Source organism: Perissodus microlepis, chromosome 13, assembly GCF_051167445.1.
Source record: "Perissodus microlepis isolate ML-2025 ecotype Zambia chromosome 13, ASM5116744v1, whole genome shotgun sequence".
NCBI lineage: Eukaryota > Metazoa > Chordata > Actinopteri > Cichliformes > Cichlidae > Perissodus > Perissodus microlepis.
In genome coordinates this window covers 836141-864081 of record NC_140473.1, presented here as the reverse complement: position 1 = coordinate 864081, position 27941 = coordinate 836141, and the positions used below count along the sequence as shown (strand labels likewise).

Here is a 27941-nt window from a genome sequence, read left to right as displayed (position 1 = left end):
TGGCCTCCTGCGGCTGTGCGCTCTGCACGCTACGTCATGACGTTGTGGATGATCGGCAACATGGCGGCGCACAGTGCTCCTTCGACGTTAAAGAGGCTTCTGTTCGCTGTAAAGGTGAGCTGACCGCGAGGGTCTGTGCTTTCACTCAGAGGACCTCCACAAACAGCTAACGCACAGTCCACAGTGTCTGTGACGGAACAGCCGCTGGAAACAAACTTGGAGTTTCCATTATGAGGGGTTGTACCACACTGTTAGAGGTTTCAAAGTATATAGCGCTGAAACTTGACATGTTGGCGCTGCTGTGTCGCGTATCTTGTGCAGCAGAGTAGACACTGAGTCTCGCGGGTATGGGCTCAAAATGTGGTCATAAATATTTTGTACTTGTAAATCAGTTTTGTATGTGTAAACAGAATGTGTGTGTGTGTGTGTGTGTGTGTGTGTGTGTGTGTGTGTGTGTGTAAAAAAGATTTTGTATGTGTAAACAGAGTGTGTGTGTGTGTGTGTGTGTGTGTGTGTGTGTGTGTGTAAAAAGAATTTGTATGTGTAAACAGAATTTGTGTGTGCGTAATAAAGATTTGTGTGGACTTAGCCAAAAAAAAAAACCCTGCAAGTTACAAGTACGAATTTTGACCCTATTTTTCTTCCTTTCATCTGATTGGTCAATGTCATGTCAATCACAAATGTAACAATCCAATCAGAGCACAGATGGGTTTGGCTGTCGGAGGGGCGCTTTTTTGAACTGCAGGTCCTTGAAGGGTGATACAGTTTGAAGCTGGAGGATCTCTATATAAATATCCGATAGCAGCTAGGTCCCTTAACTTTCAGCAGCTGTTGAAAGGATAAAGTTGTGCTATATCAGTGGTTAGAAACACCATTATTACTTTAGGATTAGTTTAACACAAAGTCAGGGCTGACCCGGGACCATTGCTGTGAGTCACAGTGCGCAGCATAAAAGTCCTTTCACATCGGACGCAGGATGTGCTGCTAATGCTAACTGCTAACTAAAAGCTAAGGATCCAGAATTTGTTGCTGGCTGCTGGGCTCTGTGGGGTTTTGCAGCAGCTCTACCTGTACTAGATGCACCTGCTCCTTGTCGTTTCTAGCTCTGACTTTGTCCTCTACAAGAGTTTCTGTTTTTTTGCTAGTTCTTCAAAAAAAAAATAGGGTCAGAATTCGTACTTGTAACTTGCAGGGTTTTTTTGGCTAAGTCCACACACAAATCTTTTTTACGCACACACAAATTCTTTTTACACATACAAATCTGATTTACAAGTACAAAACATTTATGACCACATTTTGAGCCCATACTGCGGGTGACTGCGTGGCCTGTTGCTTCACGCTTTCATGCCACAGACATTCCCGGGACTGTGCTGCCCTCTCCCTCCTCTGTCTGCTCTGAGTCAGCTGCTGTGACCCTGCACACCAAACATCCCGTGTTTGTGCAACCGGGACACCGGCACCTCAAACACAGGCAGACGGAAACCAGGCGACAAGCTGCGAACAAATAGTTAAAAGCTCAGGCCATGTCATGCATTTGGAGTGGCTGTAGCTCAGGAGGTACCGCAGGTCATCTACTGATTGAAGGTCGCTGGAAGCTCCCCGCTTCATGCCACTGCTCTCCATGCACAGTGCGCGCTCCCGATGCAGGGGGTAGCTACCTTATCGCGACACCTGTCAGCCTTCAGCGAGCTGTGCAACTCAAACACGGAGTCACGCTAAGTTAACAGTTCATCTGCATGTTTTAATCCGGATGTTGTGCTGTGTCAGACACACTTTGTAGCTGAAAGTTGATCAGGTGCTTTGATGAAGACCTCCCGTGACTTTTTCCCTGTAAAGGTTTTAACGTTGATTCCAGGAACAGCGCTGCTGTTTCTTCCACGCTCAGCATGTCACGGTGTGTGGACAGACTCCGGCTCCACGTTAAACTGTGCCCGCGTCATCATCACTGCTGCTGTTGTTCTGCAGTGTGATGTTAAAGCTGGGGGCTCTCGTTCATTCACTGCTCCTACATACGTTTCTGTTGCAGGTTTGTTTCCGTTGAAAATGTCGGAGGAACGCTGGTGTTTAAACACATCTGCTACAGAGCCGCGCGTTAGACGACAGTCGATGCGAAGAATGTGTGTCGAGAATTTTTCATAATCGATTCGTTGGAATTACTCGACGAATCGTCGCAGTCCCAGCGGGGAGCGATGCAACACGGACCAAAGCTTCAGACAAACAACAAATAAAGCAGGAAAAGCGCAGCCAGTGACACTTTTCGCTGTTTCCAGCACTCTGCGCTCTCCTCCCAAAGCTGCTTGGTTACACACTGACTGCAGGCAGGCAGACAGTCCAGCAGGTGGCGATCGAGCTCAACCATAAACCCGATTATTGTCAAAGCTGGCGAGCATAAGTAGGTGCAGTTAGTCTTTTCCTGCTCACCTGTGCAGAACTTCAGCCACAAGCACACTGCTCTACCGGCTCAAAACTGTGACTAAAAATGAAGAAGAATGCTTTGAAGTCTTCAAGCAAAACTTCAAAGGAAGATATCCGACTTAAACTTCAATGAGAGGCTCTTTGTAGCATGTTTGGATATTTACTTGTTTCTAAGAATCAGTAATGAGGTCAGATTGACTCAGTGTGTGTGTACACTAACAGTAAAGTTGTGCTGTGTGCTCTGCAGTGTTCCCCTCTCCAGTCCAGATGCTGTGTTGTGCAGAGAGAGGCTCAGTATTCCACCATATCTAGTCCCAATGAAAAGGTAATGCATGGCTCTCGTCTGCTTATTTCATTTTTGTATTCATTCATATTTTCAACAATGCTGATTAAGAAAATCTATATCTTTTACTTTCAGTACAAAGTTGAGTAAAAAGTCTTTGTAGTAATGCAACGTTGCTGTTTGTCTTCTTCCTCCGCAGACCTTTGATAAGATCCTCATTGCAAACAGAGGAGAGATTGCTTGCAGGGTAACTCTCATTGACTCACACAATATGTACAGTTAACAGCTGGTTGTTTTGGGGGGACTAAGAGTAAATTCCACTTTGACTTTACGGATAAATGCCACTGATATGTATCGACTTTCACATCAAGTTGGTGCCAGAATTCTTTAAATGTGACAGTACTTGTGCTCGTATGGGACCACAGGTAGCAAAGTGATCCTTGACAATAACAGGTCAGTACCCCTGACCTATCCAAATGCCAAAAACAGCATTCACACAGCTGTAAATAGAGTTTTCGTGTGTGATTAATGTTAAGTGATGGTCACGATGAATGTGTTTCATGCGTGGACGTGTCAAGCTGTTCATCTTAAAATGAAGCAGGGAGCAGCTGCAGCTCACAGCCCGTCTCATTGCTGCAGCAGGAAACTCTGCAGGGCTCAGCTGTGAAAGGTGCTCTGCCTACATTCTTCATCTCATGCTAATTTCTGCATCAGTGGGTCCACCTTTCAGCCACCAGCTGCCTGATATTATGTAGCAGCACGGGGGCTGTGGTGGTGGGGTAAACGTCCGGGATCCATGATTTCCAATACAGATAATGACATCATCTATATATTATTCATATCTCAGTGCTTTTAATGCTGCAGCTGATTGGTGCAGTTGGCTGTGCCTGCTGATATGTTCTACTGTGAGGTATTTTCCTTGTTTTCAATCAGGTGATCAAGACGTGCAAGAAGATGGGCATCCAGACTGTGGCTGTTCACAGTGATGTAGACTCCAGCGCTGTGAGTCACGACCTGTGCATTTCCAGGGAGCAGGGGAACTCGGATGTTAGACATAACCTCGTGTTGAATAACTGCATGTTGGTTTTATTTCACACTTACCTGAGGACTTGTCTTTGTGTTCAAGGGTTTCATTTGAATTTTCAAACTCAGTGTGATCTGAATGTGATTCAGTAGGTTAAACGTAAATTCAAGCTCAGGTTAACTTAAATACTTTATCCTGAGAGTTAACAGTTAATGCATGGTTTTATATTACATAGTTTATAGTTAACACTTCAGTGTTGGATCAGTGATAAATCAGCTGATGCTTCTGCACTGACTGTGTTACAGTCAGGTATAATAACTAATGTCATTCATACCTGACTGATGATTAAAAACCCTTGTTTGTGTGCTGACATTACCATGTACACCACCACCTTAAAGTTTTATCACCTTTTTAGTGTAAACTTTGTTTGAATGATAATCAACATTTGGCTCAAAAAGATCCTTTGTGAGCAGCAGGAGAGCTTTAAACGATGTTTGTCGGTGCTTTGTTTGTGGGACGTTGGTAGAGCAATGCCATGGAACAACACCGTGTGCACATTATACAAAAAGTGCACTTAAACTCAAACAAAAACAGAGTGGCACTTCAGGAAGCGTGAGCTCAGATCTTTTCAGATCACCCCGAAAAACGGAGTGCAAAAAGTCACCGAGGCCTCCGCTGCTTCAAACAAATGATTCTCTGTAACTCTTTTACAAGTATGATGTGAAAGCGAGCCCAACATGTGTGCCTGGGTTCTACATGAACTTTGCATTCATTTTTCACTTTTTTGTTTTACCATTTTAGTGACTTTAAAGCACATCATCTGGAATAAAATCTTTAATCAAAGAATGGGTATATGAGTAGATTACTGTGCAGTGAAAACTGTTGTTGGTTTTTTAGCCGCACAGTGAGCCTCGGTTTACCTTCTGCTGTGGATGTTAATGTTCTGCTCTGTATGGATCTAGGTTCATGTAAAGATGGCTGATGAGGCGGTCTGTGTTGGCTCCGCCCCCACCAGTAAAAGCTACTTGAACATGGATGCCATCATGGATGCCGTCAGAGTGACTGGAGCACAAGCTGTAAGTGAATGACATGACTTGTGCAGACGGGCGTCTGCATATTCATTTTGTGTATTTAGCCCAAGTCGATGACCCGAGAACCAGGAGTTTCAAACTGATACCACAGGTGCATCTACTGACAATCTTATAGGAGTTTGATTCTCAGTGACTGCATCCTTAAGGTTAGAGGTCAGAGGTCAAGTTTTCTGAAAATCTTGTGAATGGAATACCTTGAGAACAAGGTGATGTAAAATTTTGAAATTCATACGACAGGTGCATCTACTAGGAGGCAGAGGGGTAACTCTGGGTCCGAATCGATTTCTGTCTTCATGTTCAGATGATGCTTTTCTGTATTCCAAAGTCCAAAGAGTCATTTTGTTTTTCAGTTGAAGCTCAGATTTCCTGCAGTGTCCTCTGTCATGTTACAGTGGGGCTGCAGAGAGGCTTTTATGTTGATGATGTATTTGCTTACACACATGTATGAGTGTAATTTGTTTTAAGTTGTTGCCGCCAAAATAAAAGGGACAGGCTTGTAATGTATTCTTTATAAAACAATGCAAAGTACAGTGGGTGAGTTTATCAAAGTGCTTTTTATCTAACATTCACACTCTGTTGAACATATCAGAGAGAAACTAAGGTTCAGTGTCTTGCTCGTGCAGTCTGAACCACCAACCTTCTGATTATTAGATGAGCTGCTCTGCCTCCTGAGCTACAGCCACCTGTTCAGTGGCTGAAAGGGGACAAAGTGCATGATGTATACCTATTTACATTGGAGTCCTACGGCCAGGAGTGTCCAGGCCTTTAACATGCATTCAGACTTGCACCGTGTTGACAGTCCTGCTAGAGTCTCCTTCTAGGTCAGATGCAGTAATACTGTTGTGACTCTTTTTGATGTTAACAGCTTGTAATTCATAAGTACAATTAAGCAATTGTTTATGCATGAAAGGAGTTTTCTTCCAAACCCCCTTTAAAGTATATTTGCGTTTGAAAGTGTGACTTTTTTCTCCTCTCTAAGGTTCATCCTGGTTATGGGTTTCTGTCTGAAAATAAAGAGTTTGCAAAACGACTGGTGAGTTATGCAGTGAGTTACTTCTCTCTCAACACAAAGTCTGTTAGGAGTCTCATGGTACTTTGTCTTGTTGCCAGGCAGCAGAAGGTGTGGCATTCATTGGCCCAGACACCCATGCTATCCAGGCAATGGGGGATAAAATTGAAAGCAAGCTAATTGCAAAGGCTGCCAAAGTCAACACTATCCCAGGATTCGATGGCGTTGTCAAGGTAGGGCCATCAAAACGGCAATGCATGGAAACGAGAAGGCGTTTGCTAGATCAAGTCTGAGGGCTGTGTTCATCGGCTGTGTCATGGTTTTTGTTTTTCACTAATATATATTTTTTTTTTTCAATTAATAGGTTAAAGCTAAACATGTGCGTGAAGTTGGCCCCCACCTTCTTCAAATCCAACAAAAGTGGTATCAAACGTTTGTGCTGCTATCATTTTAAAGATATTAATAAAAATTTCTAGAGGTCATCAGAGGTCAACCAGCCCCCCCACATTACCCAAATCAAACAAAATTGATGTCAAACGTTTGTGCTGGTTTGTGCTGCAAAATTTTGTTTGTGCTGCTAACATTTTAAAAATTTTAATAAAATAATGTCTTGATGCGTGCTTAATCATCCAGGTAAGTAAATCCCAAAGGTTGATTCTGTTCATCTGGACATTTTCAGTTGGAGAAACGTTTCGTCACTCATCCTTCTTCATTCTCAGCTGACTGCAGGTTTTCCCACCCTTATAAACACATGTGAGTGAAGTTGGCCCCCCTACCTTCTTCAAATCCAACAAAATTGATGTCAAACATTTGTCCTGCAAATTATTTTGTTTGTGCAGGTTATGTTTCCCTAGTTTTATACACAGCACATGTACAGTGAGAGAGAGATGTTACATCTGTCTTCACTTGCATCCCAGTCACGGAAGCGTTGGAGGTCGTTCATAAGAGATCACAGGATCACCCCACCCTCAGCAACAGGACCACTCTCAGCACTGATCAGTTGTTTGCTTTTGGAACTGTCTTAATTCCACCTATTTTGCATAAGGGTCAGTACAGGCAGAAACCTAGGTGTGCCATGGGTTCCCCCAGGCCTCTGGTCAAAGTCACCAAACCAGTTCGTAAGCAGGTACAGGTGTGGCCAGAAGGGTCCTCAGAGGCACTGCAAGACTGCTTTTCCACCACAGGCTGCCACACACGACAGCACCACAGACTTTCAGGAATATACAGAAACTGTCACTGCCTGCATCCCAAAATGCATCGGTGATGTCACAGAGACCAGGTGTCACGGGTTGCTTAGAGGATCCACTCGCAGGACTCCTGAGTAGCATTTAAACAGAGACGGTTTATTTACAGAGCTTGACCAAGTGTATGTACAGACAGTGTGGGGTTAGTGCTATATACAAGACGTGAGGGGCAGGGCTTCAGGGAAAACGGGGAAATCACACACGCGCTCAGTTCAACCTCTCTCTTCTCCGCTAGCGACCAGTCGCTCCTTCCACACTCCACACGGGGAAACACGGGGACGGGTCCGGGGAATCTAGGAACAAAGAAACACTCGTTAAGTCTCTGAGACGGAGGCACAGGAAACTTGAGCTAGACATGTACTGACTAGAGCCTTCACAACAATCCAGCGTTGAACAGCTGATCATCTCCTTCTAATATACCAGCTGGTCTGATGAGGCCCAGGTGTTCCCAATCCAGGAAGGCGTGGACCGAGGGCGTGAAGCCGCCATGAGCTCCGCCCCCTGCAAAACAGGGGAGAGAAGGAGAGAGGGGGAGAGAGAGGGAAAAAGAGAAGAGAAGGAGGGCTAGGAGTGGAGAGATTCTGATCAGCACCTTGCCGATCCTGCAGGTCGTGACACCAAGACTATCACTGTCCGGGCCAATCAGAAACCATGGCTCACAGGTCAGGTTTAAATGCTCCTAAGGTTGAAAAATGCAGCCTTCAGAGCCGGGAATTAGGTGAGCCGAAGAACAGCAAGGGCAAACCTGTCACGTGGCATCAGCTACAGCAAAGCTTCAGCGACAGCAGAGATACTTGGAGGCAGTGGCAAGGAATACAAACCATCACAGACTACAAGCCCACTCTACAGACCGTGGTGAACAAATGGTAAATGGCCTGTATTTGTATAGCGCTTTACTAGTCTCTAAGGACCCCAAAGCGCTTTACACATCCAGTCATCCACACATTCACACACTGGTGATGGCAGCTACATTGTAGCTACAGCCACCCTGGGGCGCACTGACAGAGGCGAGGCTGCCGGACACTGGCGCCACCGGGCCCTCTGACCACCACCAGTAGGCAACGGGTGAAGTGTCTTGCCCAAGGACACAACGACCGAGACTGTCCAAGCCGGGGCTCGAACCAGCAACCTTCCGATTACAAGGCGAACTCCCAACTCTTGAGCCACGATCGCCCCAGACAGTGTGTGGAGATCCCTTGCCAAAATCAGTACCGCCGTTCCCACATGCCTCAAAGCCTCCACCATCATTACTGTACCCAAGAAGTCATCTACCTCCTGCTTTAAGGACTACTGTCCTGTCAAACTCACCTCCATCATTATGAAGTGCTTTGAACGGTTAGTCATGCATCAAATCAAATTACCGCTTTCGTCAAAACGCTCAACCGATGATGGAATCAACTGCCCCTCACTCAGCCCTCGCACATCTGAACACTAGAGACTCATATGTCAGAGTGCTGTTCATAGACTTCAGTTCAGCCTTCAGCATCATCATTCCCCAGCAACTCATTCACAAACAGGATCTGCTGGGGATCAGCACCTTGCTGTATAACTGGCTGCTAGATTTCTTGACAGGAAGACAGCAGACAGTACGGGTCGGCAGCAACACCTCCAGCCCAACAACACTGAATACGGGGGCTCCCCAAGGATGTGTGTTGAGCCCCCTTCTCTTCACTCCGCTGACCCACGACGAGATCTACTACAGGGGTGAAGTTAACCATCTGGCAGAGTGGTGCAGCAACAACAACCTGTCCCTGAATGTGGAGAAGACCAACAGCGACTCTACTTCCTCTGCAAACTGAGAAGCACAAGAGATTCAACCCCCATTATGAGCACCTTCTGCAGAGGCACAGTTGAGAGTATCCTCACCAGCTGCATCACTGTGTGGTATGACTCCTGCACTGGGTTCTGCAGGAAAAAATGACAACGGGTAGTGAGAGCAGCTGCACCTGCCTCACCTGGAAGGTCCTCTCCATTACAGGTGACTCCACTCATCCCTTCAGCAGCGTCTTCAGTTTGCTGCCATCAGGAAGGATACTGAAGAGCCTCCGGGCCAGAACACACAGACTGAGAGACAGCTTTGTCCATCGGGCTGTCAGGATGCTGACCATCTCTGAATCGAGAAGGGGGGCCCAAGGGTACATCTTTCACCATCCTCTGACCACCATGGTCAGAGGGCCTGGTGGCGCCAGTGTCCGGCAGCCTCGCCTCTGTCAGTGCGCCCCAGGGTGGCTGTGGCTACAATGTAGCTGCCATCACCAGTGTGTGAATGTGTGTGTGAATGGGTGGATGACTGGACATGTAAAGCGCTTTGGGGTCCTTAGGGACTAGGAAAGCGCTATACAAATACAGGCCATTTACCATTTACCTTCCTACAATGCTGTGATTGTAGCCATTCCCCACTTTCTGTGAATGGTACTCATGGACATTAATCAGTAGGCTTTGATTAGTTGTCATTGATCAATGGTCATAAGAATTTGCATACTAACAATCATGGAACTAACCCCCCAGCACTTTGTTCATTCAGTGGTGCTAGTTTCCTTCACTATGCAAATGTCCTGTTTATAAGGTTGGGAAAGCTGCAGTCAGCTGAGACTGAAGGAGTCACCTGGATGATGACGAAACGTTTCTCCAACTGAAAATGTCCAGATGAACAGAATCAACCTTTTGGGATTCACTTACCTGGATGATTAATCACGCATCAAGACGTTATTTTATTAAAATTTTTAAAATGTTAGCAGCACAAACAAAAAATTTTGCAGCACAAACGTTTAACATCAATTTTGTTTGATTTGGGTAATGTGGGGGGGCTGGTTGACCTTTTGACCTTTACCTTTTCATTAATATCTTTAAAACAGAGGCAGCACAAACATAGCACAGTTGATTGACACCCATTTTGTTGGATTTAATTAATGTGGGGGGCTGGTTGACCTCTGATGACCTCTAGAAATTTTTATTAATATCTTTAAAACAGAAGCAGCACAAACGAAACTTTTTGCACAAACGTAGCACAAACGTTTGATACCACTTTTGTTGGATTTGAAGAAGGTGGGGGGGGCAACTTCACTCACAGAAGCTAAACTGGATTTTTGCATCTATAGCAAATGTTCATATGTTAATATTTATGGCATATTTTTCTTGTCATTTAAAAAAATTGTGCAATTATTTTGCTGTGCTGTAATACGATGCAATTATGTTTAACCATTTTAACAATAAAAACCACGATGGTGTTACATTTTAAAGTCATGTAGTTCTAAAAAACCAGCTAAAAATTGCGTTTGATCAGCGAAGCTTCTTCAGAAAGTCTCCTTGCACATCACTCTAACCTCTTAATGTTTCAACGCTTGGCTTAATACTGCTCCTTCTCCTCTGCATTCACTTTAGTGTGATGTGTGCAGTCCATTCTGATTCTCATAGAGGTGTTACGAACCTTCATGTTCAGACTGAGGGAGGAATTCAAGTTGGCAAAACCTCATTTTTGGAATTTAAAGATTTTGTCTTTGAATTTTTAATTCCACGCTTTAAGCTTTAAAGTTCTGAACAGGATGTAAACAGATGATAAAATTATATTATTCCCTTTGTTGTGAAGATGAAATGTGATTTATTTATCCCCAAAAAGTTGGTTACAGCAGCCAGATCATGAAAAACAACCTAGTAAATTACAATATCACAACACAGAGCTGAGACTTTGATCAGCTGTGTCTCAGTTAAAATAGGAATCAATTTATTTCTTCAGACTTCTCAAAGTTTGCTTTGCTGAGCTGTTGCTCAGCACTTTAATAGTTCTGCACCTCTTGCAATAAGTGCAGCTGTAGAGGTGATTGCTGCTGTGAACAAACCGCATGTGTTAATAGTAATGGATCCATATATTCATATGTGCATTTGCCCTTAAATACTTTGTTTTACTCCTCGCCTGTGTCAGACTGCAGAGGAAGCTGTGAAGATTGCACAGCAGATTGGTAAGTCATCAGTTTTTCTGTGTGCTAAAAGTTTACAGTAAACTTTAGTGATGACAGGAAGAATCTTGGTGAGTTTGTTTACTGCAGACATGATCTCCCACACACGTGTTCCTGGCCCACTCGAGCTGTTTACTCCTATTTCTGATTATTTTTTAAATGTATTTATTTATTTTTGTTGAATTGCTGTCAATCATCACATCTTCATGGAGCTGTTACCAAAAGATAACACATGGCAATGGTGATTGTATTTATTATGTTGAAAATATCATTGTAGGAAAACCCAATGTGCTCAACACAGAAGCTAAAGATGTAAACGCTGTGTAGGTTTACGATATCTGAAGAGATGGAACAGATGAAAGCAGAACTCACAGTGTGTGAATATAAAGAGTCTGTTTTACTCCTCAGTCTTAAAAGGCTGCTGGGGTTTTGCTGAGGATGATGTCTAAGCTAACATCCATCATGGACGACACCTCCCACCCCTGCATGAGACTGTACGAGCACTGAGCAGCTCGTTCAGCAGCAGACTTTTACACCCACAGTGTAGGAAGGACTTTTACACCCACAGTGTAGGAAGGACTTTTACACCCACAGTGTAGGAAGGACTTTTACACCCACAGTGTAGGAAGGACTTTTACACCCACAGTGTAGGAAGGAGCGCTACCAAAGGACATTGTGACCAGCAGCTGTCAGACTCTATTACACAGTTTAACATAATCTTACTCATCACCTGTTTAATTGACATATCACATGTTTGTAATTGCTGATACTCATTTGCATCTTGTTTGTACACTGAATATTTCACCAGGATCATTCATACCTCCCCCCCCTACACACACACACACACACACACAAACACACACACACACAAACACACACAGACACACTACTATAGGTCTATATTCCTCCTGCTATAAGAGCTGTATAATAAAGTTTCATTCTATTCTGTTCTATTCTATTCTGTTCTATTCTGTTCTGTTCTATTCTGTTCTGTTCTATTCTATTGTGTTCTGTTCTATTCTATTCTGTTCTATTCTGTTCTGTTCTATTCTATTCTGTTCTATTCTGTTCTAGTCTGTTCTATTCTATTCTGTTCTGTTCTATTCTGTTCTAGTCTGTTCTATTCTGTTCTGTTCTATTCTGTTCTATTCTGTTCTGTTCTATTCTGTTCTGTTCTAGTCTGTTCTATTCTGTTCTGTTCTATTCTGTTCTATTCTATTCTGTTCTGTTCTATTCTGTTCTGTTCTAGTCTGTTCTGTTCTGTTCTATTCTGTTCTGTTCTATTCTGTTCTGTTCTGTTCTATTCTGTTCTGTTCTATTCTATTCTGTTCTATTCTGTTCTGTTCTGTTCTATTCTATTCTGTTCTGTTCTATTCTGTTCTAGTCTGTTCTGTTCTATTCTGTTCTGTTCTGTTCTAGTCTGTTCTGTTCTATTCTGTTCTGTTCTATTCTGTTCTGTTCTATTCTATTCTATTCTGTTCTATTCTGTTCTGTTCTATTCTGTTCTGTTCTATTCTGTTCTAGTCTGTTCTGTTCTATTCTGTTCTGTTCTATTCTGTTCTATTCTGTTCTGTTCTGTTCTATTCTGTTCTGTTCTATTCTATTCTATTCTGTTCTATTCTGTTCTGTTCTAGTCTGTTCTATTCTGTTCTGTTCTATTCTATTCTGTTCTGTTCTATTCTGTTCTATTCTGTTCTGTTCTATTCTGTTCTAGTCTGTTCTGTTCTGTTCTGTTCTGTTCTGTTCTATTCTGTTCTGTTCTATTCTGTTCTATTCTGTTCTGTTCTATTCTATTCTGTTCTAGTCTGTTCTATTCTGTTCTGTTCTGTTCTATTCTATTCTATTCTGTTCTATTCTGTTCTGTTCTATTCTGTTCTGTTCTATTCTATTCTGTTCTAGTCTGTTCTATTCTGTTCTGTTCTGTTCTGTTCTATTCTATTCTATTCTGTTCTATTCTGTTCTGTTCTGTTCTGTTCTATTCTGTTCTGTTCTATTCTGTTCTGTCCTGTTCTATTCTGTTCTATTCTGTTCTATTCTGTTCTGTTCTGTTGCCTGACTGTGAAAAAAGCACCTTTGCAGTTGTTTTGTTTTGTTGCCAGGTTACCCTGTGATGATCAAAGCTTCTGCAGGTGGAGGAGGGAAAGGAATGAGGATTGCTTGGAACGATGAGGAGACGAGGTATTGTACTTGGTCACATGCTCAGTATACACGAGCCCATCAGCTACTCTGTCAGTGCGCCCCAGGGCAGCTGTGGCTACAGTGTTGCTATCACCAGTGTGTGTGTGAATGGGTGAATGACTGAATGTAGCGCTTTGGGGTCCTTAGGGACTAAGTAAAGTGCTATACAAATACAGGCCATTTACTATTTTTTAGTAAATACACACTCAATTATGTGTTAAACAAAACGTAGAAGTAATTGTTTTTATTATTACAAGCATTGCTTATGTAGTAATGACTTAAAGTACTCTACCTCAGGTAATACTGTACAGTCTTATATTGCAAATATAAGGACTAAAGCTACTGCTATTAGCTCGTACGTCTGCAGCTTATAGAAGATGCTCGTGCAGCGTCTTCTGCTCACATTAGTTAAACTCTTTGATCTTAAGTAGCTCCATATACCACAGTTAAAATACTATTGCCCCAAACACTGATTCAGCCCCTAATTAAACTAGTGGCCAGAAATGTGTGGGCCTTTTCCTCTAGTAGCTGCTTGGGTCAGTTCAGCTTCAGGTTTGTAGGGTTTTCCATTAGATGGTAGTACCTGGTACCAGGCCGGAGTCTCCCATTGTAATGATGTTTGTTGTTTTGGCAGCGTTTAATGACCCCAAGCAAATGGTACTCCACTGTAATGGAAAACAACCAGAACAGAGTGGAGTGGGTGCTAGTGGAAAAGAGGCATTAGTGAACTCTGAAGTTCTTCCAGAACACTATACAAACTCATTGAATAACCTAACAACACAAGCAGTTATATTATATGAACTTTGTAAACGAGACATTAAACAGTCCAGGTCCTCCTTTTTGTTTTGTCCCCGTGTGTTTTACAGACGTCTGAAAAGTGTCGTTAGTCAAAATCACCTGTTATTGCTAAAGTTATTCATTCAACTCCTTGTGCTCTAAACTGAAGCTTATTTACTTACTTAACTGTTTTTCCTGTTGTTACTTGTAGACCAATGGAAAGTCTGTATTTGCTCTTTAAAACTGCTGTGATCTGTGGGTGTGCTGTTAACAGGGAAGGTTTCCGGTTCTCATCGCAGGAGGCAGCATCCAGCTTCGGAGACGACAGGCTGCTCATTGAGAAATACATAGACAACCCCAGACATATAGAGATTCAGGTATATCGACTGTCTACACTGATCTCCTTTAACTTTGATGGATACATGAAAGCCAAAAGAGCAAGCGGAGGTGACTCTTTGATTCCTAAACTCCTCGTCTCAGCTCTAGATTCACTGAAATAGAAACAAACTTCACGACAGTCTGTTCAGTCGAGTCGAGAGGAGGCTGTTACCTAACAGCTCTCACAAAACGCCATCTCAGAATGCACCACGCAAACAAGCTTGAAGAGTCAGAAGGTCACACTGACTCCTGTGAGTCAGACATGCAGTAGGCCCGCACTAATAAGACCGTGAACAAAGCGTAGCCTAACGACTCTCCCTCTCTGCTGAGACTGCAGACGGGAGGCAGAGTTTGGCTGAATCCAGCCTGAAAAGTTCGTAGGTCACAGCCGTCCACTCTGAGTGACAGGTTCTGATGTGGGCTCAAACTGTTGGATCCCAGTGTGCAGCGCTTAGGAATGCATTGAATTAATTAAAGGTTTTATGCCACAGCTGCCCTAAATTAACAGTGTTGGTATTTACCAAAATCATTAAAACATAATATTTGTTATTATGCAAAATTTTACAAAAACCTGAAAAATAGGAAAACACACGATTATTGTTTGACTAAGATGCTGAATGGTTTTCTTGCATTTTTTTCTAAAGGTCACTGTACCAGCTCACATTTGAGGATCTAAGTGTGAATTTAGTGTTTTTTATTTTTAATAAAGTTTTTAGATTTCAAAGAATAATTTTCTGGATTTTTGTGACAGATGCTCTAACATGCAGCCATGTTCAGCGACATGTGTAAACCACATAGTGTGTTGATTTGAAAACCTGTTTCAGGTGTTGGCTGATAAACATGGAAATGCTCTGTGGCTCAATGAGAGGGAGTGCTCCATCCAGAGGAGGAACCAGAAGGTAGTGGAAGAGGCGCCCAGGTTAGTGAGACGTTTTTGGGCTTCGCAGTTATTTGTTTCTGTAAAGAACCCACGACAGACCCGACGACATCTTTATCGACTTGGTTGTCGTTCACACAATCGACTCAGTCGGCTGCAGCTTTCCAGCTCACAGCCCGACTCGCATCACAACAACGATGTACTGACAGACAGCACAGCCTTTGTGCCGGCGAGGCGTGATTGCAGATGCCGTGCAGGTGCGTCCATCTTCCCTGCAGCGGCACCGCAGACCACGCCCCACCACAGCTTCAAATGGACATAGAGCAAGTAAATAGTAAACAAACTGGTTGTTATATGGCGCTTTTCTGCTCACTCAAAGCGCTTTAATTAGTTTTTACTAATTAGTCAATTAGTAAAACATGGAGGTGAAACATGGGGAGATTAAAATCTTGTCATTAAATGTCAGCGGTCTGGGAAACTCAGTTAAGGGTTAGAATTATGACTGAACTAAGAAAGGGGAGGACACAGATAAACATCCTACAGGAGACCCGTTTATCATGAACACAACACGGGGAAAAGAAATGGTTTTAACAATATCTACTATAGCTCACATAGCAAGTCAAGGAAAAGAGCAGCAGCAGTATAGTAGCTAACACACTAGGATTTGTAGACTATGGGCTGCATTAAAAGCAGTGATATGGGGGTCAAATATTTCCAATTTCAAGCAATCTTATAAAAGAGACAATAACAGAATATATACATCTTCAAGAAGATCTGAAACGGACAGAATAAAGCCACAAAAGAAAAAACATCAACATACTTTCATTATTTTAACTGGATTTTAAATAATGAAAGTACTCCCCCTGCTGGAAGGAAGCTGTCATTACCGTACTTCCCAAACCAAGAACAAACAAACACGAAATATGTCAAATTTCTAGAGCAATCACTATCCTGAGTGTAGAGTATAACACATATACCACTATAATATCAAACGGGGTTCGTAAGGCACAGACAAACATGAGACAATATGAGGAGCACATCACATGTAATACAGAGAATACAAGTAAATCAAATATCAGCTGCCTGGATCAGTTTAGATGCAGAAAAATTATTCGACAAAGTTAATAATCTATTTAACATTAGGAAGATTTTGATTTAATGAAAAGGCCATTCAGTGCATTAAAGCGATTTATAAAAATCTCACTGCTAGATTAAAACCAATGGCTCACTAACTGAAAGATTCCACTTGGATTAGACAAGAAAACTCAATCACAGGAATAGAAATCAATCAACAGAATCATACAGCTTGTTCGTGGATGATATTATGATATATCTTTTAAAATAAACAGTGCAATCCTTTATGAAATCCTTTTAAATCACTAAAATACCCTGAGGGCAACATAACTAAAAATACACCAAAGCTGTATGAAGCAAACAAAGACTTGGCAGGATGGTCTACCTGCCTTTACTGCCAAACTAGGCTCCATAAAAATGAATATCCTCCCACGCCTGCTATACCTGTTCTTATCTCTATTTAATTTCAGTTCAATTCAATTATATTTTATTACAGCAAATCACAGCAACAGTTGCCTGAAGGTGCTTTATGCTGTAAGGTAGACCCTACAATAATACATACAGAGAAAAACCCAACAATCATATGACCCCTATGAGCAAGCGCTGTGGCGACAGTGGGAAGGAAAAACTCCCTTTTAACAGGAAGAAACCTCCAGCAGAACCAGGCTCAGGGAGGGGCGGGGCCATCTGCTGCAAGGTTAAGGGAGGAAGACAGAACAAACACCCAGTGCATCATGGGAAAGCCCCCGGCAGCCTAGGCCTATTGCAGCATAGCTAACAGAGGATTCGGGGTCAACTGCTTTTTCAAAAGGAAAGTTTGAAGCCTAATCTTGAAAGTAGAGATAGTTTCTGTCTCCTGAATCCAAACTGGAAGCTGGTTCCACAGAAGAGGGGCCTGAAAACTGAAGGCTCTGCCTCCCATTCTACTTTTAAATACTCTAGGAACAACAAGTAGGCCTGCAGTGTGAGAGCGAAGTGCTCTGATAGGGTGATATGGTGCTACAAGGTCATTGAGACATTATTTGACACTTCTGTAAGGCTACTTTGGTTTCACATCCACTTTTTTTTTCTTCCAAAGCTTTTTAGAGGCTGCATCTGCGAGCTGCTTCCGCTGTACATGGAGCTGCTATCAAGTTCTATATAATTACAAAAATGTTTAGTCCGCATGCTTATTGACCTGCATTTTGGTCTTTGTGCAATCCATGGTTGTATTTTTTACTGTTTGATAGTTTGTTTTGTGTTTTTTATTTTTAAATGTATTTAGAGCCAAATTAAGAAAACACTTAGCAAGCTGCGTTCTTACTTCCCTAATTTCTTGCTTTCCTGCCCACATTAGTCTGGTTTAGTCACACACACACACACACACACACACACACACACGGTCTGTTTTTAATCATGACTGAGTGTTACAGAACTGTGCATTAAATCAAGTGTCAAAGCAAAGTCGAATCATTCAAAATGATAACATTGTTGCAGCTCTAATCTATTGTGCTTTATTTTCATAGTCTTTAAAGGTTTTTAATTTTAACAGGATGGGCAATAGCATCCTCGTTAATTATAATGAATTTCCTTCCTTCCTCTTTTTCTTCTTCTTTGATATTGACTCCTCATTGTGTCCTCCCCGACTAATTTGCTGTTCCTTTGGCATATTTACTCAGAGTTTTGTTCCTTTTCACTCGTGCCCTTACTTTAGTTTGCAGGGAAGCAACGTGGTCCTCCAAAGTAGGTAATCACAGATCAGCCTGTGACTCCCGGAGTTTATCTCCGTCCTCATCTCTCCCACAGCTGCCATAACGCCGTACATTTCAGAGAAATGCCTCAAAAATGTTTTGTTTTAGCCTGTATGATGGAGCGAAGCAGCAATCACGTGTAAAATAATCAGCAATAAAACACAGATTTTTAATTTTGCTCTTTAATAATTTGCAATGAAAGGTGGCTGGAAGACTTGAGCTGTTTGTTTTTGTTTCAGTGAAACGAGTTTGAGTTTCTGTGTCGTGTCCATGCAGTACTTTCCTGGACCCAGTCACACGACGGGCAATGGGTGAACAAGCAGTCCAACTAGCCAAAGCTGTGCAGTACTCCTCTGCTGGGACTGTGGAGTTTCTAGTGGATTCTAAGAAGAACTTCTATTTCCTGGAGATGAACACACGACTACAGGTTCAGTTCCATGTTATTTATATGTATGACAAACAGTTGCCTCAAGGCGCTTTATATTGTAAGGTGGAGACCTTCACCTTCAGGTCACCTGATCCAGCCCTAACTATATGCTTTATCAAAAAGGAAAGTTTGAACCCTTCTCTGAAAACTACAGAGGGTGTCTGTTGGCCCTCACAGGGAAAAATAAAATTAAAGAGAGCCTGCTGTTCCTACACTCGAGCAAACTCACTGAGATAAGGCAGAGTTTGACCCCGACAGTCTTAGTGGCTGGTTTGAGCTGAATCCTGTCTGTACTTCATAAACTGCTGATTTTTACTCCAGGTGGAGCATCCAATTACAGAGTGTATCACTGGCTTGGATCTGGTGGAGCAGATGATCAGGGTTGCCAAGGGTTACCAACTGCAGCACACACAGGAAGATATCCCAATAAATGGCTGGGCCATTGAGTGCCGTGTCTACGCAGAGGTAGGTGTGTCTGTGTCTGTGTGTGTGTGTGTGTGTGTGCACCTGTAATGGTAACTGAGCTCACATGAACCTTACTCGTTTACTTTAATCACACAGCTTTGCAAACATAGTTGAAAATACAGCACATAAAATATGAAGATGATCCCAACACCATGTTTAAAAATTTATTTTGCTAAAGTTGGGACTGCAGAAAATATAAAAGCAGTGCAATAATTAAAAAATAATTTAAAGCCTTTGTTTAAAGACAGCATCTTTTTTTGTTTTATTTTATTTACATTCAGTCAAACTTGTCGTTGCTCATTGTCCGCCGACAAAAATCATTTCTGAGTGAAACACGAATAAAAGTAAAAACACCCAAAAATCCTGTTTCCTCTGGTAGGATCCTTACAAGTCTTTTGGTCTTCCTTCCATTGGACGCCTGTCTCAATACCAGGAGCCACTCAACCTTGACAAAGTGAGTCGATCAGTCAGTTTTCTTTTTAAACACACAGTCTGCCGGACGCTGTCGTTTCCTGGCTCACTCTGCTTTCCTCCAGGTCCGTGTAGACAGCGGCATTCAGGAGGGAAGTGACATCAGCATCTACTATGATCCCATGATCTCTAAGGTCAGTGATATATTGGATGCAAAATGTAACCATTCAGTTCCAAAGTTTATTTGTATCAGATCTTTGAAGGAGGTCGGTGCTTCACAGATGACTGCTGATAAGACGGCTGTCGCAAACTCCCTTTACTCGTGGGCCACATACAGCCGCTTAAGTGGGCCAGATTAGTAAAAGTCCTCTTTCTGTCACCGTAAACAAGTTTCTTTGTTTTCTACATTTAATCCTGACCAAAAAAGATAAATACAATGATAAAAATGAAAAGGTTGAGCGATGTCAGTCGTGCACGTTAACGGCACTCAGTCAGGCCTTCAGTAAGAGTCACGATATCACGATGCCAGAGGTCAGACAGCTTTCAGCTCATAGGATGGCAACAGAAGTCGGTCACTTACAGCAACCAAGGTTTGTAGAGGAGCATCTCTGAATGCACAACATGTTGACCCGTGAAGCAGATACAGCAGCAGACGACCACGCCGCCTGCCGTGTCTGTCAGCTAAGAACAGGAAACTTAAGGCTACAGTGTGCACAGGCTCACCAAAACTGCACAAAGCTGAAAAGTGTTCCCTGGTCTGTGTGTGCTGGACCAAGCTTGTTTAAGGCTGCGGGGATATTTTATTGGCAGTCTTTGGGCCTCTTAGCACCACCCGAGCATCATTTAAACACCACGCCAACCCGAGTGTTGTTGCTGACGATGTCCATCCCTTCATGAACACAGTGAACCATCTTCTGATGGCGAGTTATCCTGCTGGAAGCAATCGTGTCACCAAGCTCGGATCATCTCGGTCTGGTGTCTTGAATATGAAGATGAGCTCACTGCACTCAGATGACCTCCGCGCTCATCAGGTCTCAGCCCAGCAGATGTGGTGAAATGGGAGACTCACATGATGCTGTTGTGTCAGTGTGGACCAAAATCTGAGGATTGTTTCCAGCACCTCGTTGAATCTAGTGTACAGCTGAGGACACAGTGGGTAAGATGGGGTGTTTGTGGAGCAGGTCGTCTACTAATCAGAAGCTTGGTGCTTCAATCCCTGCTCCGGCCTGCTTGCCAAAGTATCCTCGGTCAAGATACTGAACCCCAAGTTGCTCTTGACACGAGTCTGTAAGTGTGAACGTTTGATAGAAAGTGGTGTAGTTGCTTGTGTAAAGATTCGTATTTAGCACTTTTCTGCTCTCAGTGCTCAGCCCTTGAACAGGAATTGTGCTCATCACTGAATATACGACAGGACGATACCAGCATGCACCGCCTATCCAGGAATTAAACACCTAACATTAAATCAGTGCATGTGTTTAAAAGGAAACGGGTGATAGAAATTTCACCTGTGTGCTCTGTGAGAGTGCAGGTGCTCATTCTCAGTTATAGGATGTTCTGTTTCTCTAGCCGTGTTAGTGATGATTCACAGCAGCTCCTGGTGACTTGACTGGTTCAATAATAACATATTAATATTCTCTGATATCAATTTGTAGCTGATTACCTACGGAGCTACACGAGCTGAAGCTCTTGGTAGGATGGAGGACGCTCTGGATAACTATGTGATCAGAGGTGGAGTACATGTTCGTAGTCTGTCACTAAAACAACATTTGTTGGGTTTTATTTCTCTAAAGTTGAATCGTTTTCTTTCCAGGTGTGACCCACAACATTCCTCTCCTGCGAGAAATCATCACTCATCCTCGCTTTGTCTCTGGTCACATCAGCACCAACTTCCTCCCAGAGGTTTACCCTGATGGCTTTAAGGGCCATCAGCTAGAGGCAGATGCAAAAAGGCAGCTGTTGGCATCAGCAGCAGTGCTCTACATCGCTGCTGAGCTTCGTTCAGCAAAGGTCCTCAGCACCCAGAGGTGAATGCTGCAGTACTTGTTGTTTGGTGCTACGTGATGGGATTCTGGGGAGAAAGCAATAGGGCTGGAGTTGTATCCTAAATCAAAGTGCAGTCAATCACGGTTCAGCCTGAGTGGACTGGTGTTTATATAGCTGGTACTGAGCACTCACAGTACTTTTAAACTACAATCCACATCATCTCTTTCATACACCAGCAGATTTTCATACACTGCGTGATATTTTGTTGTCTTAAACATTAAAGTTAAAGTTCTTATAATAAAGGGCATTATTATTAAAATTAACTTGTCAGTTTCGTTTTAGCACGTCTGACATCTATAGATCCAAACCATTATTCTGTGTCCCATCTGTCAGTTATGGGGTCGCTGCGTTAGCTGAACTCAGGAGCAGCGATGAGGCCTCGGTTAAAGAAGCAGTTTGTTCATTTCAGGGTGGCCTCCACTCCTGTGGAATGCAGCCACTGGGAGCTGTGTGTGGAGCTGGGTGAGGAACGCCAGGATGTGCAAATCAGCAAATCAGGAACTGTTTATACTGTGAGTATTAAAAGCACATCTGTTCTCGTTCATTCTTGCTGTACTAGAAAGCTGAGAAAAGGACAAACGTAAGTATGTCTGTGAAGGTTCTCAGTCATCCAGGTCATCGTAGTCAAAGGAGCTTGCAAGGAAAGCATCTGGACTTCTTTTCACTTTAGAGGAGTGAAAGAAGCATCTATGTCCTCTGTGAGCGACCATCTTTGAACAGAGGCGGGGGTTTACGACACCAACTCTCTGCCATCTATAATCCAGTTTTGAGTTCCTTCCCCAGACGCTTTAACGCCCACTCACATCCTGGGCCATCTGACCTCAGGAATTCACATGATAAGGTGGGGAAACTCTGGCTGATTGGGACCCACACCCAGTTTCACACCTTGGCTCAGGCGATTAGAGGATCATCAGGGGGTCCTTTGTCCCTCTGTGGGGGGAAACTCCCACTAGGTTTATATCTGGGACTCTCCACCATTTGACCTTAGAACTGAAGAAGCTTCTCGGATGAGAGGTGAAACGTCTTCAAGTAACTTAAAGAAGTCCAGACGCTTTCCTTGCAAGCTCCTTTGACGACAAACGTAAGTAGTGAATATGGCCATCACAGCAGATGGCCCCGCCCCTCCCTGAGCCTGGTTCTGCTGGAGGTTTCTTCCTGTTAAAAGGGAGTTTTTCCTTCCCACTGTCGCCAAAGCGCTTGCTCATAGGGGGTCACATGATTGTTGGGTTTTTCTTTGTATGTATTATTGTAGGGTCTACCTTACAAAGCAGCTTGGGGCGACTGTTGTTGTGATTTGGTGCTGTGTAAATAAAACTGAATTGAATTGTGAGCAAACACAGAAGTGTTAAACAGACGGGCAGGTCTGGCCTGTTCCAGTCCCTGATTTAGCCTTCTGTGAAAAGGTGAGACCTGTCTTGATGATATAACGTTATAAGCTTTCACTGTTTTCTGTTCCTTTATAATTTTACTAACTTGTTGACTCTCGTTTGTGAAGAATAATAATGTGTGGCCTTTTTACTTACAAATATGTACAAAGAACACTGAAGACATTCACTTCTCTGCAAATCAGTTTGAGTTCAGAACAGTTGGCAGGAGGCTCCATCTGTCCTGTAAGTGCAGTGATAGAGAAAACCCAAAATCGCACAGTCCACTATCAACAGCACTTGGTGAGGAAAAGCTCAGACAGGAGCTGCCATCTGCTGTGACTGGTTGGCTGAGAGGGGAACTGATGGGTACAATTTATCACACGCAGCAGCGGTGTGTGTGTATACCTGGGGAGGGAAGTCCTCCAGTCTGAGCCCACAGCAGCATTACTGAGAGCTGGATCACATGACCCTGATCCATGGTGACTCCTAACGAGGCTTTATGAAAAAGGAACGTTTTAAGCTTAATATCAAGACTAGAGATGGTGTCAGTCTCATCAGTCCACACTGGGAATTGGTTCCACGGTGGGTCTGATTAAATGTTATCGCTAGTTAAAGTCCTCGGCTTAGCAGACCTCTAACTCAGCTTGGCTACAGAGCTGGGGTTGTCCTCTTGGTGATGAGGTGAGATGTCCCAGTTTAGGGTTGGGTTTGTTTGTTCATCTAGATTTAAAAAACAAACTATTTTTCCTGGCTTTCCACTCCACCTTACAAAATATCTGCTTTTAATGCACATTTAGAAATTATACCAAGGAGTCAAACGTCTGCTCTTTTTCAGAGTATGCAGTGAGGAAGTAATACTGGTAACATGATAACTGACCTCTGTGGGAGCAAAGTTTATCTACACTGTGTCGGGAGACAGAAACAGAGCATAGAAAAAAGTGCTTTTGCAAATGGGAGTAAATGGGTGAACGAGGCAAGTTACAAAGAGTAGAAAAGAGCTAAATAAGAAGCAGTACGTTCACACAGCAGGTCGAAAATAATCACTACTTTAAATTCAGTTACCTGACCTTTTACATAGAAACGGAGCCATGGGGTGGCAAGCAGGTGAAAGGGTGTATCTAATAAAATGGCAGGTGAGTGCATTTGACTGCAGATTAAGTTTAATATGAATTTAAAGATTAGTTAATAGGAATTCAAGCCAGAATTTGTCTTGATTGGAAAGCTACTGGTGATCATCAGAAGTCCCCATTCATTCAGATAATAAAACAATAGTGTGAGCGTTGTGTGATGTGAAAGAGCGGCTCTCCAGTTAGACTGTGTTAACTGTGTCTGCAGGTGGAGATAGATGGAGCGAAGGTGGAAGTTTGGGGAGCGTTGAATCTGGCCTCCCCATTGCTGCCACTCACAGTCAACGGCACACACAGAATGCTACAGGTAACACACAGCTAAGTGTTGGTAAAAAGACCTCAAACGGATTGGAGCCATGGTGATATGGTGGAAAAGTGGTAAAACCAAAAAAGTGGCTTGATAGTTCGCTCTATTTTCTTCATAAATTCTACTGAAGGCATGCAGCTTCCTTCTACCTGAAGATATTCCCTTGGATGATGGTGGAGAAAGAGCACTGTCTGTCCATGTGGTGCAGCTTTTATCAGTGCATTCAGTTACTTCATGCCTCATTCCTGCCTGACCCTCTGAAGACGCAGTTTTTAAACTGGGGGACACCGGCGTCTTGGCAGAACTAATGTAGAACAGAAATGTGCTAAACTCACCAGTAACAATAAAATAATGAAAGATGTCAGCTGTAATACAGATAATGTATTCTCTCTTTTTTATAGTGCCTTTCCAGAGATGCTGCAGGAGTGATTGTCCTACAGTACCTGGGCACCTTGGTAAGACTGAATTATTCAAAATGTAGGCTAGTGTTTGGAAGCTAACTGATAACCACAGGGTGTAAAGTTTGATCAGGTGAAAGGGGGAGATGCTGGAGAAACCTGGTGTATGCAAAAGTATAGTGAGGGTGTGCTGGGAACATCTGGCAGTGGCTCCAGTCTCAGACTCTTCTGTTCCCACCGATTAAAGAGTTTTGATTGCATTCAGAGTCGGCTGGGGACATTGATTCCAAGTGACCGTGGTCCACACCTCCATTGTTGAAGCTGCCACAAGGTTGTCGATACCTGTCATGGTGCTAATCCAAGAATCAGAAACTGAAGGGAACTTGGATGAGTGTTACTGAGCTTGGTTAGCTTGTAGGGCTCCAGAGGCAGCTGTCAGGAGGTAGAGCAGGGCATCTACTAATCTGAAGGTTTGTGGTTCAATCCATGGCTGCTCCAGTTTGTATGCCAGATATCCTTGAGCAAGACACAAACCCCAAGTTGCTCTCCGATGCATCCATCAGAGTATGAATGTGTGTGAATGTAAGATAGATAAAAGTGCTTGAATGAGTGAACGAGGCATGTTGTATTAAAGTGCACTGCAAGCATAGAAAAGAACCAGCAGACAAATCCTTTTACTTTATTTCAGTTTAAACCCTGTGATTGGTCAAGAAATCTGAACTTAGTAATAGCTTCATCTTGGAGTCTGTCGCCTGCAGCAGGCTGTGGAAAAGCTCATTTCCTCAGACTATTTTGCTTAGTTTTGGGATAGCTGAGGAGTGCCTGCCATGAATTGGCTCATCAGTGTCCAGTGCTAGCCACCGCTGGTTTCCAAGTACCTGAGCTGGACCCCAGGATGCTCATAATGCATCATTGTGTGCATCATAGATAAATCTGCACTGTTTAAATGTATTATTTGTACAGTGCAGATTACAGAGTTTGGTAAAATGTCTAAACTGCTTGACTGTTCAGTGTGTGTATGTACATGTATGTGTGTGTGTATATATATGTGTGTGTATATATATATATATATATATATGTGTGTGTATATATATATATATATATATATATATATATGTATACATATATATATATATATATATATGTATACATATATATATATATATATATATATATATATATATATATATATATATATATATATATATATATACACACACATATATATATGTGTGTGTGTGTGTGTATATATATATATACACACACACACACACATATATATATATATATATATACACACACACACACATATATATAATATATATATGTGTGTGTGTGTGTATATATATATATGTATTTTTGTGTGTTAGAACTTTCCATGTTATTGATATATTGCAGTGCCAAACATCCCACTGTTCCCCGTTTCTTTTTCTTGTAAATATATATAGTTTAAGGTTCGAGTTCTGTCCAAGCTGGCTGCAGAGTTGAACTCCTACATGCCAGAAAAAGTTTCAGAGGACACGAGCAGCATCCTGCGTTCACCGATGCCGGGAACAGTTGTGGCTGTATCTGTCAAACCTGGAGATACGGTAACACATTCCAATATGTACACATCATTTAAATGCTGTTTAATGAGTTCATAGTTCATAATGGGGAAAAAGCCTGTTGTAGTTGACATGTTGCTGGTAAGACTGTGCAGATGTGCAGAAATGATTAAGATTCAACATTATTTTAATTCTCAATCATAGAATCAAAGTTTAAGTTGGTGAGTTTTTGAATGCATGCTACAGCCTGTGAATGTATTTTGACATTTCACGTTCTTATATATTCATAGATTAGAGTCACTGAAGGTTGTTGGGCGTTATTTTAAATGTACCACAGAAAACCTTTTTTTTCTCCCTCTGCAATCACACCAAACTCAGTTTTACTCCAAAACTAGAGTGTTTTATCTGTTTAATCCATGTTTTTATCTTCAGTTCACTCACATTACTCTGTCAGGTTCTCATAATTGTCCATGTTAACATTATTCATATTCCTCAGAAACTGGCGATGCTGCCCATCTTTCACTACCAGCGTAATGCTTAAATGAGGTTGAGCACCCTGTGTATGAATGGGTGAATGAGGCATGTTGTATAAAGAGCTTTGACTGCTCAGGTAAAGTAGAAAAACACTATAAGACCAGGTCCAGTCACCACTGGGAACAGAGCCAGGAGATTGGGCCTATCAGTGAAAAGAAAGGAAAACCATTATTTTTGCAGTTAACAAAATGCCATCAGTTTGTCACAAGAAACATTTGGAGTCTACGTGCTGCCAGTCTCTGTTTGTTCAACAGGGCTGTCGCGCCTCGTAGATGGCAGCCTGAGCTTCAAATAAATCTCTTGAATATGTGCACGTTGACAAATGGTGCACGGAAGGCAGCAGGAGTAGCTTTTAGTCATCTTATCCCTTCTTAAACATTTACAGTTAAGCCATTGCTTTTACACACTCTGTTTTTTTTAGGTTGCAGAAGGTCAGGAGATTTGTGTAATTGAAGCCATGAAGATGCAGAACAGTTTGACTGCTGTCAAGCAAGCAAAGGTAACAGGAAATGTGACAGTTACTCCCATCACTAGATTTCAGTAGTATTATCTAGGTCGGGGGGTCAAACTCCGGTCCTCAAACGCTGGTTTCTTCAAACTTCTCCATGGTTCCTGCTGCAACACACCTAAATAAAATTAATATGTGATTAGCAAGACTACAGTGACCTGACTGCATGCTGAGGAGGCAACCCCTAACCCTACTCAAGTAAATTTAAATATATATATATAAGTAAATGTTTTTAGAAAAATGTACTTCTAAAAGTTTGTTTATTGCACTCATGAGCTGCTGTAACATGAATCAAATGGCTGAACTGCCACCTCAGCATTCAGTCAAGTTCTAGTCTAGACAGACATCAGCCCTGAAAGACTGGAGTTTGACACCCGCAATCCAGAGCATAGAGTTTAAGTGGTGTGTTTCTAAAACTGTAAATGCACTATTTAAAGTTTGTGTTTAACTGCACGTGTGTCCTTACAGGTTAAGAGTGTCCACTGTAAGCCGGGGGAGACTGTGGGGGAAGGAGACCTGCTTGTGGAGCTGGAATAAAACATGATCTGTTCCCTTTGATATGTGACTTGTGTGAACTGGGACAGATGGAGTTGAACTGTGTCACAGTGTTGGTGTGGGTGTACACAGTTGTCTTGTGTCTTTGATTCAGCTGACTGTTCCAATTACTCTGTTGTACTTAGGTTTTACTGCTTAATAGATATTGTTGTTGGTAGGCCAAACATTGAAATTTGGATGAACTGACTGACAAAAATAAACAAACTTTTCCAAATAAAATAA

The 27941-nt window shown here is 42.5% G+C and overlaps 1 protein-coding gene across 1 annotated transcript; it reads left to right on the top strand.

The window, feature by feature from the left end:
* Positions 1-13: 13 nt before the first annotated feature.
* Positions 14-27941, top strand: pcca (propionyl-CoA carboxylase subunit alpha). Its single transcript, XM_084948960.1, has 23 exons — positions 14-114; positions 2663-2740; positions 2898-2945; positions 3632-3700; positions 4685-4798; positions 5793-5846; positions 5924-6055; positions 10986-11022; positions 13119-13197; positions 14249-14351; positions 15177-15271; positions 18310-18460; positions 18782-18925; positions 19305-19379; positions 19462-19530; positions 20989-21064; positions 21147-21360; positions 21789-21891; positions 24082-24180; positions 24582-24635; positions 26027-26167; positions 27078-27155; positions 27633-27941. Exons 1-23 carry the CDS (start codon positions 37-39, stop codon positions 27699-27701), a joined length of 2160 nt encoding a protein of 719 aa, XP_084805086.1. The 5' UTR covers positions 14-36; the 3' UTR covers positions 27702-27941.

Coding starts and splice junctions, on each gene's coding strand:
- pcca (XM_084948960.1), top strand. CDS start 37: ATGACGTTGTGGATGATCGGCAACATGGCGGCGCACAGTGCTCCTTCG. Junction 115..2,662: donor GGCTTCTGTTCGCTGTAAAG/GTGAGCTGACCG, acceptor TGTGCTCTGCAG/TGTTCCCCTCTCCAGTCCAG. Junction 18,926..19,304: donor AGTGCCGTGTCTACGCAGAG/GTAGGTGTGTCT, acceptor TTCCTCTGGTAG/GATCCTTACAAGTCTTTTGG.